Genomic DNA, 16014 nt, shown 5'->3' with positions numbered 1-16014 from the left:
TCCATCTGGTAGGCCTTATGGTGGATGGTCTGATTCACCTTACTGTTGACCACTATTTTATTTTTATTTCCTTCTTAACTGTTGGTCTAAATAGTCCCATGGTTTGGATCACTAAAATGGAGTTGTTTTTAATGATTTGCAGTCCATAGTAGAGCCACTATCTGTACGGTCCTGATTCATTAGTTCCTTGGTCACATGCACAGTGTAGGTAGATATCATTTTAATTTGTTTTCCCACACCAATAATGATAAAGGTCGTTTATGGCTGTCAATGGGTCCCATATGCCCAGATTACAAAATCTTTTATTAGGTATGCTATTCATTCCATAACCCTATATGCTCAACACGTGGCACTCTAATTACTCACAACAGGCCGTGAGTGAGCCCCACATGTCCCACCCACGTGGACTTCAATGGCAAGGTACCCTTTTCTATTACGGAGAGAGAGAGAAAAAAATAAAAAAAATCTTTCTTCACGCACACCATATGTATGACCCCTCCTGGGGCGTGTCCATACAGCTACCCTATATGGGACCCGCCTCGGAGGTCCACTTCTTCCATCTTCATTTTCTCTGCTAATGTAGTCTGCCTATGTACTCCTTTCCTCGAGTGATTCATAGTGCGTTTTTGGATTTTCATCAACAGTGCGATTTGGCTACTCTACATCTATCAATATGCATTGAAATTCTGGCTAATTGAGGTTATTTGAGATGTTATAAATAATGAGATCTAAAAGAATATAGAAAAATTAGAACCAATAGACCCTAAGGATGATTGATAAGTGGCCTTTAATATGAACGGTCAAGATTGTTGACTCAAAATATAGTTCCGAACAACAATTTGATATCCATCTCTCTGTTAGGGCCCATTACCTATGATTCTAAAGAATTACTTTCTTTAGGCAATCGTGGCCATCCCATTCATCCAATCACAATGATTATTTGTATTTTGGTACATGAAATGTGATCTAGACTTAATAAACAGTCTTGGACGATCGATTGGACTGTTAAAGTGGATGATGCAACCACATGCACCAAAACTAATGGTGCTCTACAGGCAGAGTGGTGGCTGATATTCATGCACATAGAAAATATTACTTCAAAATTGCATAGGTAGATGATGTAAGAAAGTTAAATTAACCTAAGTTACGTGAAAATTTACTTCTATTTTACTATTCAGATATCGTATCAGTGGACATTTATTAGACAGTTAAAGAATGAAAAATATCTAATGATACTTTATTTCAACATACTTTTGACTTTGGGACCGTAACTAGAAATAGCGGGTTACACGATTAAGTCAGTTTAACAAGAGTTGATATTTGATGTATAGTTTCTCAGTGGACGCGGTCTAGCTAATGAACCTGACGGTAGCGAGACTTGCTAATGAAGTGATGTCGTTACGTTCTGTGGGCCCCACTGTGATGTATGTGTTGTATCCACACCGCCCATTGATTTTGAAAGATAATTTTAGGGAATGATACAATGAATGAGACAGATCCAAACCTCAAGCGGACCCCACCACAGAAAACAATGGGGATTGAACGCCTACCTTAAAAACATCTCAAGACCACAGAAGCTTTTGATCAAGCTGATATTTGTGCTTTCCCCCATTCCATGTCTGTGTTAACTTATAAACCGTTTGGATCTCAGATAAACATCATGGTGGGCCCTATGAAGGTTTCAACGGTGGTGGGTGTCATTGTCCACACTGTTTTCTGTGGTAGGGTCCACTTGAGCTTTGGATTTACTTCATTCTCTGGCTCATGCCCTAAACTGATCTCTCAAAATGGATGAACGGTGTGGATACAACATTTACATCATGGTGGGGCCCACAGAACGTGGTGACGTTCAATTCAGAAGCGAAACTCGCTACTGCCAGGTTCAGTAGCTAATTGAACGATTTGGTGTAGGAAATGATGGCGGTCTGCCGGACGCCGGATGTTTCCGACTATTTTCGGGTGCTGAGACCGATGGACTGGTAGTATGTCATACACACCTAGGTGGGCTCTCGCACGGGTTCGTGGTGAGTAGTGAGATATTTTAGGCGGCCCCTGACGTGTTGACGAGTGGTGAATTCTGAACCATGTAAATATGGACGCGGATGTCCTGCGGAAGCCTTCAACGGGAAGTTACTGTGCAAGGATGCTAGGTGGGGCTCACGGATATGTTTGTGAGAAATCAACCCCGTCCATCTATTTTGAGTGCTAATTTTAAAAAATTAAGAAAATAAATAAATTTTGAGGTGGATCCAAAACCCAATTAGCTCACACGAGAGGGGAAATTGGAGAGAAATTCCTACAGTTGAAACCTTCTTGGCTCCACTTTGATGTTTATATGCCATCCAATTCGTTTATATGGTCATTACCACTGGGATGAAGGGAAAATACCAAAAAAAAAAAAAAAATCCTGACACAAAATTTTTATGGCCCCACGAATGTTTTAACTATTCGCATTTAACCCCCGACTGTTTCCTCTCGTGTAATCCACCTAAGTTTTGGATAAATATATTTTTTGTAGCATGTCCTAAAATGAGCTCTGAAAGCTGATGAACGGGATAGATTTATCAGAAGCATATATGTAGGCCCCACCAGCATTCTTGCACAGGAATTTCGGTAATGTAAAATGCCGTGGATAACGGATCATGTAGTTCCATGATGTGAGCCACACGTTTGCTGAATATAAGTTATCGGCGAACGCGGATTGCGTCCTACCCCAGCCCGGATCACTATCCGTCCGGGCAGGGCTCTGTGGAGCCCACCGTGATGTAGGTATTTTATCTACGCCATTTATAGTTTTTATCAAATAATTTTAAGGTACTATTCTAAAATTGAAGCAGGTACAGGTCTTAAGTAGACCACAAAGTGGGGATTGAACGCCAACCATTAAAAACTTCTCAGGAGCTGGAGAAGTTTTGGATCAGGCCGATATTTGTGTTTTCACTTCATCCACATGTACACGACCTTATTAATAAGTTGGATGGTAAAAAAATATCACGGTGGCGCTTAGAAAGGTTTCAATGATAATGTTATTATCACTGCAGCTTCCTTTGGTGTGGTCCACTGAAGTTATTTACCTACTTTATTTTTAATGTTGTACCTTAAAATGCTCTGATAAAATCGATGAAGAGCGTGGATAAAATACTTACAGCACGGTGAGCCCCACAGAGCCCTGCCCGGACGGATTACCGTCTGGGCGGGGGTAGGACGCAATCCGCGATAGCGGATTACCTTTTTCCAATAATTCGCGCGCGGATTATGTAGGACGCGGCTTTCGCAGGATGCTGGTTGGGGCCACCACCATTGTTTTTGGGAAATATACTCCGTTCATCCATTTTGCAAGATAATTTTAGAACAATCCACTGAAAAAGAGGTGGATCCAAGACTCAAGTGGGCCACACGAGAGGAAACAGTAGGGCTTCAGTTAGAACCGTTGAAACATTCTTATAACCATAAAAGCTTTGTTTGCTTTGTTTGAGGCTAAATTTTTTATATTTTCACTTCATCCCCGTGTTAATAACCTTATAAACGGTTTGGATGGTATATAAACATCAAGATGGAGCTCAGGAAGGTTTCAACGGTAGTTATTTCTTTCCCCAACTTTTCATCTCGTGTGGTCCATTTTAGTTTTGGATCCACCTCTTTTTTTATAAATTTTCCTAAAATGATCTCACCAAACGGATGAACGGAGTACATTTTCTAAAAACACAGTGGTGGGCCCCACACCGCATCCTTACACAGGAACTTCGAAAATCCGTGCAGGAACTACCCCGCGTGTTCAGAACTCGGGACTGGCGGAGGGTCCGAGGGCCACTGAGGTGCCACTGTGATGTAATAATTCTATCCCACCGTCCATCCATTTTTTCATATCATTTAAGCATATTGCACCAAAAATATGATAGATATAAATCTCAATTAGACCACACCACATGAAGCAGAGGTGATGAAGATAACCACCATTGAAACCTTTTTAGGGTCTACCACGTTGTTTATACACTCCGATGAAGTGAAAAAAAAAAAAAGCAAATATAATCTTAATCCAAAACTTCTGTGGCCCCAAGAATTTTTCTAACGTATGAATTTAATCCCCATTTTGTGATCCATTTGAGCTTAGGATTTTCTTTATTTTTTTGGATAGAATCTAAAATAATATTTAAAAATGGATGGACAGTGTGGATAAAATTCATACATCATGTTGGCCCCTCAGTGGCCCTCGTAGCCTCTGCCCGTCCGAGTTCCCAACACGCGGGGGGTAATACCTAATCTGCGCTCCCAATGATTCATATGAACGCGACTTGGCCGGTAGCTTTAGCGGGTAGCTCAGCCCCAGCCGGCTTTTTTTTTTTTTTTGTTAGCTCGTTAGTACACACACGTGTCAGTAGACACACTGTACGGTCAGCCACCCCCAATAGGGATCGATTCCCAGCCGGCTATCTTGACTCTTGTATTAAAGTTCCGTGGCTCTACCATAATGTATGCGTTTTATCCCCGCCGTGGACCATACTACAAGAAAAATGTTGATTGAACGCCGCCATTAAAGACGTCTTGGGACTTACTGTAATGTTTATTTGCCACCAACCCGTTGATAAGTTAAATATACCTAGATGGAGGATAACAAAAATATCAGCTTGATTCAAAATTTAGCCTATCCGAGGTTTGGATACCGATTAATTTTCTACATCATGCTCTAAAATGAGTAGGAAAAATGGATGGATAATGTGGATAAAACACACGCATTATGGTGGGCCCAGAGAGTTGATACCAGCTAGCTGGCTAGTATTGTGGTCACCGGCCAAAACGCGTCCCTTTCATACACGTGTGGTCACCGGCCAAAACGCTTCCTTTTCATACACGTGTGCCGTATCTTGCTGGTACACCTGCCTGATTTATCATACACCTATTGAAAGAACCATTTTTATCTTTGGGCAGTAAATATGTAAGCCGAGGACCGCTTGATGGATGGCTAGGATATTTCACCTGTTTGCCAAACTGGCATTTGTGGTGGCATGTGCATTTGTTGACTCGTTCGCGTATGTCGGCTTAGCACAGCTCTGCTCATGATATCTCCACATGATAAACGGTTCAGATCCCCCACACACGTAAGTGAAACAAGACCCGAAGTGATAATATAATAAAATTTTGAAAAAGTCCAAACGCGACTTTGATTTTCTTGTAGAGCGTTTGTTGTCTAGACTCACCAATCCTATCCTATCCAGAGAGCGATACCATCTGTTATAAAATACTCCACTACTGATTGGGCGGTGTATCATTCTCAATGGATCTCTGCAATTTCCTTCTCTATGCCATTTCTTCTTATGTTTTCATCCATGTATTGGTTGTTTTTGCTCTGAAGAGTTCCTCTTCCAAGACCAATCTCCCACCAGGACCCAAAGGCCTCCCTCTAGTGGGAAACCTCTTGATGCTAGGTAACAGGCCACATGAGTCCCTGGCTAATCTATCCAAGACCCATGGCCCCCTCATGACACTCCATCTCGGCTGCTTGACCACTGTAGTAGTCTCATCGGCCGAGATGACTAGGGAGGTCCTTCAGAAAAATGACCACACCTTCTCTGGTAGGATCGTCATAGACGCTGCTACGACCTTATCTCACCCTGAGGGTTCAATGGTATTTGCCCAACTAGGCCCACACTGGCGGACGCTCCGTAGGATATGCAACACTCAAATGTTCAATCCTGCAAAGCTGGATGCACTTCAAGGCCTTCGACGAAGGCAAATCAAACAGATGATAGAGCACTTGCACGAGAGCTATGCCGCAGCGCGTGCCATTGATGTGGGCCGGTGTGCCTTCACAACAGTTTTGAATTTGATTTGGAACATGATGTTCTCAGTCGATCTGGTGGACCACAAGTTAGGATTAGCACAAGAATTGAAGGATTTGGTGTGGGAGTTAATGAAGATAGGTGGGACGCCCAATCTGGCCGACTATTTCCCAGTGCTGAAACCAATTGATCCTCAAGGATTACGCCGTCGCACTTTCAAGTGTTTCACAAAGCTCCATGCCATTTTTGACGACAAGATCAATCAACGCCTACAATCAAGATCATCACCATCGCAATTTCCAAGAACCAATGATTTGTTGGATGTTCTTCTAGATTATTGTGAAGACAATGGCTCTGATTTCAGACATGAACACATTAAACCATTATTTCTGGTACTCTCTCTTTGCATATCAATTCATTATGTTCATATTTTTATTAAATGTTAGTGTCACTAACCACATCTCAACACATTTCAATAGGACATTTTCACGGCAGGAACTGAAACAAGTTCAACCACAATAGAATGGACAATGGCTGAGCTGCTTCGCAACAGGCATGTATTGGCAAAGGCCCAATCAGAAATCAATGAGATCATAGGTCGAGAGCAGGCTGTGGATGAGTCCGATATTGCTCGACTCCCTTACTTACAAGCAGTAGTGAAGGAAACACTGCGGTTGCACCCACCAGTTCCATTTCTCATACCTCATAGAGCCGACGCGACGGTAGAACTTGCCGGATTTACAGTTCCCAAGCACAGCCAAGTGCTCATCAACACGTGGGCTATTGGTAGAGATGGCCATGTTTGGGAGGACCCACTTTCATTTTCCCCAGAGAGATTCTTGGAGTCTCGTGTAGACTTCAGAGGACACGATTTCCAGTTCATCCCGTTTGGGGCGGGCCGTCGTATCTGTCCAGGTATGCCTCTAGCAGATCGCGTTGTTCACCTGATTCTAGCTTCCTTTCTCCAATCCTTCGATTGGAAGCTTCCAGAGGGAGTGACACCGGAGTGTTTGGACATGCAAGAGAAGTTAGGAATCACCTTAAATAAGGTTACTCCTCTTCTTGCTATCCCCTGCAAATTTGGTTCTACCACTTGAAAGCTCAAATGTAACATTAGTAATTGTATTGCAAGGGTGTGTTTGGATGCACTATCGAATCATATTGCAATAATAAGTCTTCGCTAAGTGGAAACACTTTCCATACTTTGGCATTTACATCCATGCACTAGGCTCGAACTTGCAATTACATTAATCCTGAATAGTCACAATTCAAATCGCTTGTGCATCCAAACACCGATGCACAAGTCAATTGAATTACAATATGGTTATTTCCACTTTCTTAGACAAATTTATTTCATTTCAATTCTATAAAGCATCCAAACGCACCCTTAAGCATCAATTAGTATATTTATCCTACCTTGTGCTGATAATGTAAGTGAGATGTCTCTTCGATTAAGATTAGATTAAGGGATGTAAAACCTTATATTAGAGGTTGTTTTCTATTATGAAAAATACTCCGTAGCTCTCAGAGCTCAGAGCACTATATGTTATTGTGCTTCTAATTGCATCGATCGGTTCTGTTGGACTTTCCAATTGATACATCTGAACCGTCAATTCACTCTAGAACTTATTTATGGACTACCGTGCAAATATTGCAGTGATCAGATTATCCAATACATCCTTGATATGGCCTTATTTTATCCAGCCATCCCATTTCCAAAACCATGGATGGGATGGTTATGATTGCCAAACAAAAGTGTCTTCAAAATAATAAGAAATCAACGATGGGCCCAAACAAATAGATGGATCAGATTGTCAACTGTACCTATTTTTGAGTTTTTTTTTTAAAAAAAACCCACAGTATTAAAATCCATCGATTGAATGGTTAGTATTCATCACATTCGTGTAATGTTTATGTTATTGGAAGACCAAAGACGCATCCGAGCCGAGGTCTAAAATAATTCAGAGCCGATTTAAGGCATGAAACCAAGCTTGGAGTTAAATATGCAAAGGATGAACATCCGATCCGACGACTGCTATGTTCCGAGGTTGAGTCAGTCCGCCTGGAGGTCAGAGCGAAATCCCAAAATGATCTGAGGCCAAAGCTGTCGGCTCAGAGTGATCTGATGCCGAGATGCTCAGTTTAAGACTCGGACTGGGATCCACTAATGAGGAAGGCCGAGAAGAGTCTCACTATCACACGATTGGCGACGGTTATTCAACCACCCACATCTGTACGACTATGCAACGACTAGATAACCGAATCACTCGTGAGGTGAAGCAAATGCCCCAAGATGCGCCGAGTTAGACGGGTACGCTTGTCATGCCCTAAGATGTGCCGAGTTAGACGGGTACGCTCGTCATGCCCTAAGATGCGCCGAGTTATGTGGATGTGCTTACCTTAGGCGATAAGGTACAAATAGCACTTTGTGGGAAGCAAGCGGGTATGCAATATTCTACACTCTCCTTCTACCATACTACTTAGACTTAGATTCCCTTGACCTGACTTAGGCATCGAAGGGTCCCCTGCTCAAACTTGGGCCACCTTTGTTCATCACTGTTGTGCAGGTTCAGGACCTTAAAGCAGCTCAAAGTGTGAATATCTGAGCGGAGGGAGGTTTAGATTTTGATATTAACCTTTTTTGGCGTTGTCTGTGGGAACCTAATACAAAAAGTTTGTTCCCTATCTTCTGTTAAAATGGCTAGAGGAAAGAAGAAATCCGTAGTTGTGAGCCGGAGCTGAACGAGCAGACTCAGTCTTCCTCGTTACTTCACGCCGAGTCGACTCCGGGGCCATCCCAGCGTTGTCATACTCGGGCAAGTAAATATCGAGTAATGCAAAGCGCAATCCAAGCCTTACGCAATGAAATCAATTAGATGAAACAACAACAGGAGCAACCACCACCTCCCGTCCAAGAAGCGATTGGACCAGTGGTGGAAGCCGAGTCCACACCGCGGAGTATGAGGCTCGAAGGGTCACAACATCAGTCTGCTCGGATTCCAGTTTCAGTCCAGATTCCCCCACCAACGCAAAATCAAGCTCCGGTTCGGAACACAATGACTCAGGTTCCGACATATGTTTTGGTCACTTCGGCCCTGACACCGACAGATCTCCATCATGAGTTGGAGAGAAGAAGGGGAAGAAGAACCCTTGGGGTAGAGGCTCCGACAGAGATGGCAGCCGAAAACAGGGATCCGTGGGAGGAGCGGTTCTCGGAACTTAGCAATCAGGTTCTAAAACTGCAGCAAAACTAGCAACCTTCGTCTATTCTCACCGCCATTCAAGCAATGATGGAAGAGACCGAACCTCCCTTTACCTCTGCAATCATAAGTGAGGCGATGCCGCAGAGGTTCCGAATACCTCCCGTCATCCAGTATTTCGAATCTGGCGACTCGTCCGAGCATGTAGAGGCTTATCGCTCGTGGATGTAAATCCAGAAAGCAACACGCAATGATGTGCAGGGGGTTCTCAATCACGCTCACTGGATCTGCTCGGAGTTGGTACCGGCAACTCAAACCCAATTTTGTTGATTCCTTTACAGAGCTCAGCAGATTATTCCTTACCCAGTTTATAAGTGGTAAGAAGAGTCGGAAGTCGACTACTCATTTGTTCACTATCAAGCAGGGGCCTAAAGAGTCGTTGAAAGACTTTATCGCTCGCTTCAACGAAGAAGCATTGTAGGTGGAGGATTACGATGATAAAATGAGACTCTTCGCCATGCTCAGCGGTCTGAAAGAAGGAAAGTTTATCTTCTTCATTGGAAAGAATCTGCCAAAGACATTGGTCGAGCTTGTCACTAGAGTTCAAAAATATACCAATGCCGAGGAGTTCTCCAACTCCTGCAAAAAATGTTCAAGCAGCAAAGCCGGCAACCAAAGGAAAGAGGTAGAGGAACGAAGAACCCCAGTCGTCCGCCAAGAAGTCAAACGACTGCATTCATTGTATCGTCGTCCAAGCAGGAAACCTGGGGGTAGATTCCGTTCCTATAACACATCTACAGAACAAATACTGCTGGACATCATAGGTCAGAAGCTCCTGAATTGGCCAGTTTGTATGAAGGCCAACCTAGATCATCGAGAGAAGTGCAAGTACTGTCAGTTTCATCGTGATCACGACCACAATATAAGTGATTGTGTGGATCTCAAAGATGAAATCGAAACCCTTATTCGTAAGGGTCATCTGCGTCGATACACCGAGGAAAGAACAACTCGGAGAGAAGAGTAAGCGAGCAAGGCTGTAGAAGAACCGACTGAGATCCGAATCATTTTTGGTGGTTCATCCAATGGAGGGGACTCGAACAGGGCCCGTAAATCCCATTCCTGGAAATCTGATCCAGAGCACTACGTCCACATGGCCGAGAGGCCGAGGAAAGAACTCGGAGTCGGTCCTTGCAGTTTAACCTTCACGGAAGAAGATGCGCGCGGAATTCAACATCCACATGACGATGCCTTAGTGGTAACTATGGTCATAGCCAATCATAAGGTGTACCCCATCCTGGTTGACACTGGGAGTTCAACCAATATTATCTACTCGGAGGCCTTCGAAAGAATGAGAATTCCAAGGTCACACCTCAAACATGTGAAGACTCCCCTGTACGGCTTTGCCGGAGAAAGAGTGATCTCCGAAGGAGCCATCTCCCTCCCTATGACTGCGGGAAAAGGATGACATCAAGTTACCCTCCAGGTGGACTTCCTTGTCGTTAATGTGCCATCAGTGTATAACGTCATTCTGGGCAAACCTTCTCTCAACGCAATGAGGGCGGTCGTGTCCACATACCATTTGATGATGAAGATCCCCACCAAAGGCAAAATAGGTTATCTCCGAGGTGATCAGCGCGAGGCTCGGAAGTGCTATGCGATAGCAGTAAAGAAAGGGTCAGTGAAGCAAGCTCTCACCATCAACGTCCTCGATCCCAGGGGACCCACAGAGGACTCATCTGTGGAAGACTTGGAGGTTGTACCGCTCGACGAAGCAGATCCGAGCAAGACTGTTCAACTCAGAACATCATTGAATTCTGAGCGACGGTTTGAGATGTTGGCTTTCCTGTAGCAACATAGAGACGTCTTCACATGGTCACATGAGGATATGTCAGGGATCTCTCCTGATGTTATGGTTCACAGGCTAAATGTGGAACCAGATCACTGACCTATGAAACAGAAGAGGAGACTGTTCGACGCCGAACAATATGAAGCTATAGCCGACGAGGTCTTCAAACTGCGCAGCATTGGCTTCATCAATGAGGTACACTATCCAGATTGGATCGCAAATGTGGTCCTCGTCAAGAAAGCAAATGGGAAATGGCGGGTCTTTGTAGTTTACTTGGATCTGATTAAGGCATGCCCTAAGGATAACTTTCCCTTGCCTCGGATCGATCGGCTGGTAGACAGTACAATAGGGCATGAACTGCTCTCCTTCTTGGATGCCTATTCCGGGTATAACCAGATCGCGATGCATCCCCTAGATAGGTAGAAGACTACCTTTGTCACTGATAAATGACTCTACTATTACCGGGTCATGCCATTTGGCCTGAAAAACGCTGGGGCCACGTACCAGAGATTGATGAATCAAATGTTCGACAAGCAGATCGGACGTACTATGGAGGTTTATATCGATGACATGCTCGTTAAGAGCACCAAGGCGTCCGACCACCTAGTAGATCTCAGAAACACTTTCTCCATCCTTTAAGAGTACCAGATAAAGCTGAATCCCACGAAGTGTGCCTTCGGAGTTGAATCCGAAAAATTTCTCGAGTTTCAGGTCAGTCAAAGGGTTATTGAAGCAAATCTTGACAAGATCAAGGTACTCCTCGACATGAGCTCGCCTTAGACTACTAAAGAGATGCAATGCCTCACTGGATGAGTAACGGCACTTGGGCAGTTCATATCCAGAGCCACCGACAAATGTCTCCCCTTCTTTCAGCAGTTGAAGGGTCATAAGAAAGTCAAGTGGACATCAGAATGTGAGCAAGCCTTCCAGCAGTTGAAGCGATACTTAGACTCACCGCCCCTACTATCCAAACCCGAAGAATGTGAGCCCTTGTTCCTGTATCTCGCCGTCTCGGCCTCAACCGTTAGCTCGACGTTGATTAGAGAGGTGGTGGGCAAGTAGCATCCCGTATATTATGTGAGTAAAACGATGATACCCGCCAAGATAAGGTACCCAGCTCTGGAGAAGTTGACACTCTGTCTTGTTATCTCAGGTCGGAGGTTGCACCCGTACTTCCAAGCTCATCCATTATTGTCTTGACCGACTCTCCCCTCTGGCAAGTCCGCTAAAAGCCTGAGGTGTCGGGTCATCTGACTAAGTGGGCAATTGAACTCAAGGAATTTGATATCTGGTTCCGACCGAGGACCGCGATTAAGGGCCAAGTTGTGGCCGACTTCATTGTGAAGTTCACTACTCCGAGCGAAGAGGGGATCAGTGCCGAAGTGGAGGCAGCTCCTTCGCTTGTTCCTCCAATCAATCAAGAGACTATGTTAGAGCTGGGATGAATTCTCTATGTGGACGAGTCATCCAATGCCAAGTGTGTCAGGGCAGGGATTGTCCTGGTCGCGCCTGATTCTACACTTATCTAGTATGCGATTAGACTCGATTTCAAAGCCTCTAACAATGAAGCGGAGTATGAGGCTCTATTGGCTGGACTCAGGTTAGTAGCCAGTCTGGGAGTCCAGTCCCTTGAGGTACGATGCGATTCTTAGCTGGTAGTGAATCACATCTCCGTCGAATATGAGGCTAAGGAGATTAGGATGATGGCTTACCTGGCCGAAGCCAGGAAACCGATAGAAAGGTTCTGGAGCTGCACTATCAATCAGATTCCGAGAGCAGAGAATTCCTGGGCCAACGCCCTAACAAAGTTAGCTTCGGCCACGGAAGGTAAGATCCCTCGGGTCATTCCCGTGGAGTTCATAGAACATCCGAGCATTGACCAAATAGAGAAGAAAATAATCAACCCTGTAGAGGTCAATTCAAGCTGGATGGAACCAATTTACAATTACCTCACATCTGGTGAGGTCCCCTCGGATAGGTTGGAGGCAAGGCACCTGAGGGTCAGAGCTGTGCAGTACATAGTCTTGGACGGGATCTTGTACAAGAAATGGCATTCAAAACCCTACCTCAGGTGTCTCCGACCTGATGAAGCGGACTACATGATTCGGGAGATTCATGAAGACATCTACGGAAACCACTCTGATGGTCGAGCCCTGGCTTTAAAAATACTCCGCCAAGGATATTTCTGGCCTACCATTAGGGAGGATTTGAAAAACTACGTTCAAATGTGCAATAGGTGTCAGCGATATGTGACCGTGCCAAGGTGACCTGCGGAAGAAATGACTCCATGAGCGGGCCGTGGCCGTTCGCCCAATGGAGAATCGACATCATCGGGCCTCTGCCCACTGGGAAAGGGCAAGTCAAGTTCGCTATTGTCGTAGTCGATTACTTCACTAAGCGGGCTGAAATTGAGCCTGTCACAAAAATCACAGAGCAGAGGGTGGTTGACTTTGTCTGGAAGAACATCGTCTGTCGATTCGGAATCCCCCACACTATCGTATCCGATAATGGAAGGGAGTTCGACAACGACAAGTTCCGAGGCATGTGTCGAGGACTCGACGTTTCCAACGCGTATTCTTTGCCTTGACATCCACAATCCAATGGGCAAGTGGAGGCAGTTAACAAAGTCATTAAGCACTATCTCAAAACGAAATTAGAGAAAACGAAAGACAACTGGGCCAAGGAGCTCCCATTCGTCCTCTGGGCATATAGGACTATGGCTCAGTCATCCATTGGGGAAACCCCATTTTCACTCTCCTACGGTTCGGAGGCAATGGTGTTAGTCGAGATTGGCCTCCCAATAGCCCAAGTCAGAAGCTATCAGGAGGATCAGAATGCCGAGCAGATTACAGCCAATCTGGATCTACTCGAGGAATTTAGAGATGTTTTCAAGCTCTGGGTTGTTGCTCGGCATCAGCAGGTAGCACGATTCTATAACTCCAAGGTCAAGACTCGGCGATTCCACCCAAGAGACTTGGTTCTTCGCCGAATCTTCCAAAACACTGCAGAGCCGGGGGCTAGGGTACTCTAACCTAATTGGGAGGGGCCCTACCGCGTGGTCTGATCGACCAAGCCTGGCTCCTAACACTTAGAGGATCCCAAAGGCTGAGCACCTAAAAATCTACTACCCCGATGTATTAGCCATTGAAGGCCCTTAGTATGTGTACACCTCGGAGCGACTAGCCTTTAAGGCTTTCAATAACATCCATGTTTCTATGTATCTATCTGAACAAATTACCGACTTAATGGACTGATCCCTTAAAGAAGGGGTTGGTACGTTATCTCACGAAAACCCGTCAAGGGATCCCTTCATATTTGGAGGAAAAGCCCATGGATGACCCGACTCCTCGACAAAGGGGTCGGCTCATCATGCGACTGCCGAATCTACTATAAGTCGCTCGCCATTTGTGGGAGGAGTTGACTCCCCAGAGGGTCGGCCCTATTAATTTTAACATCATAGAACTCTACAAAACGACCAAGGGGCTCAAATCCCTTAAGAATAGGAAAACAGCCTTAAAGTGATCCGACCTACTAAGGAATCGACTCGACAATCGACAACTTAACGTCTAACAATTATCATCCAAAAAATCAACCATGATTATCACGTCCTCTCCAGAGGGTCAAAAAGATCATCCATAATCATCCATTGAATAATTGTTTAAAAGAGCTAAAAGAGAAGGTAAACTATTTAGTCGAAGGGATGTCTTCAGCAGAGGTGGGAGTCAGACCCGGAGGGGCATCTTCAGCGGGTTTCTCCCCCGCGTCCTCAGGAAATATGAGCTTGAGGTTGAGATCTGGGTAAAGCTCCTGGACCGCATCAATGCAAGCGTTAAAGCTGTAGGTATAAAACTTGGTAGCTTCGGCGGTCCTCTCCTCTTAGGACTTGAACGCACCCGCTGCTGCAGCCACCGCCAAGGCCAAGGAGGCCTCGTCTTCGGCCTGTTGAATTTCTTTTGCCTGCGCCACCGCTCGGCTCAACTCCTCCGCCGCCTCGGCCTTAGTTTGCTCAAGCACGTCTCCTAGTTGGGCATTGTCCTTTCTAAGCAAATCAGCGTGGACTTTGGCTCCAGTCAACTCAGTTGCGGTAATAGCGCATCGTGCCCGAAGGTCATCAACGACCCCCCTGGAGTTGCAGCTCTCGTGCCTTTCCATCATCAAGCTGCCGGCGTAGTTCTGCTTGCTCTATCCAGAGGAACGCAGCCTCATCTTGAAGAGTCCCGACCTCGCCCTTGAGGGCCATTATCTCCTTGTCCTTTCACGTGAGCTCCTTCAACCTCTCCCGAGTCATCAAGAGCTTCGGGACGAACTAAAAAATAGAGGGGATAAAAATAAATACAAGCATATGGGAGTGATGAGAAGGGAATCGAGACAGGAAAGTCAACAAACTACCTGGTAGAACACGAAGGCCATTTCATTTACGAAGGACTCATCTGACTTGTTGAGAATGGCTGCAATCTCCTCCTCCGGGGCATGCTTCGCAGCCCAGTGAACTAAACCCGACATATGATAGCCCAGTGGAAGTTCGTCCCCTCTATCTCCGACCCGAGCTGACCTCATCGCTCCCCTTGCTCCGGTCCCGCTGCCTGCCGAAGCTTGGGCCTCAGCTCTGGGGTCATCCCTGACTTCGGAAGGAGAGAGCATCACGTCGGTTATCCGAATGGCCTCCTCCCGTTCGGAGAAGATGGGATGGTTATGTAAGGTTCGGGGGCTGGTGAAGGGACATTAGGAATGCAAGGGGTGACGACCGAAGGGGGAATTGGAGCCGCGACCCCGACCACGACGTGTACTAAAACTGCAGTTACTAGAGCTGAAGCTGCAGTAATAGAACTTGAAGCTGGAGCTGGAGCTACAACGACAGAAATTAGAGCCAAGGGACCCCCATTACGAGGAATCACCTGCATCCTCCGGACAGTTGTCTTTGTCCGAGGTTTGGCCCTCAGCATCTCCTTGATGGACGGAGCGGCCTTCCACTTCCGAGACCCAGAGGCTTCAGCCATGCCTGTACATAGGGCAATGAGTTAATGTCCGAGCTGAGAGACCTTTAATTTCATCACAATAAAGGGGCACTTACTAAATGAGGTGGGGAGTGGCTTGGACTTATAGAGCCCGGACCCAAAAAGATTATCAGCAGTGATCAAGTCCGACCAGGAGCATAGGTTTTCCGGACGCGCCCTGGCCTTGGCGATCTGAT

At 45.6% G+C, this 16014-nt stretch overlaps 1 protein-coding gene across 1 annotated transcript; it reads left to right on the top strand.

Annotated features, from left to right (window-relative positions):
* Positions 1-5214: 5214 nt before the first annotated feature.
* On the top strand, positions 5215-6977 carry LOC131233483 (geraniol 8-hydroxylase-like). Its single transcript, XM_058230199.1, has 2 exons — positions 5215-6169; positions 6257-6977. The coding sequence occupies exons 1-2, from the start codon at positions 5273-5275 to the stop codon at positions 6872-6874; spliced, it is 1515 nt and encodes a 504-aa protein (XP_058086182.1). The 5' UTR covers positions 5215-5272; the 3' UTR covers positions 6875-6977.
* Positions 6978-16014: the final 9037 nt, after the last annotated feature.

This window comes from Magnolia sinica, chromosome 18, assembly GCF_029962835.1.
Source record: "Magnolia sinica isolate HGM2019 chromosome 18, MsV1, whole genome shotgun sequence".
Lineage (NCBI taxonomy): Eukaryota > Viridiplantae > Streptophyta > Magnoliopsida > Magnoliales > Magnoliaceae > Magnolia > Magnolia sinica.
This window is presented reverse-complemented; position numbering and strand designations above follow the sequence as displayed.

Coding starts and splice junctions, on each gene's coding strand:
- LOC131233483 (XM_058230199.1), top strand. CDS start 5,273: ATGGATCTCTGCAATTTCCTTCTCTATGCCATTTCTTCTTATGTTTTC. Junction 6,170..6,256: donor ACATTAAACCATTATTTCTG/GTACTCTCTCTT, acceptor ACATTTCAATAG/GACATTTTCACGGCAGGAAC.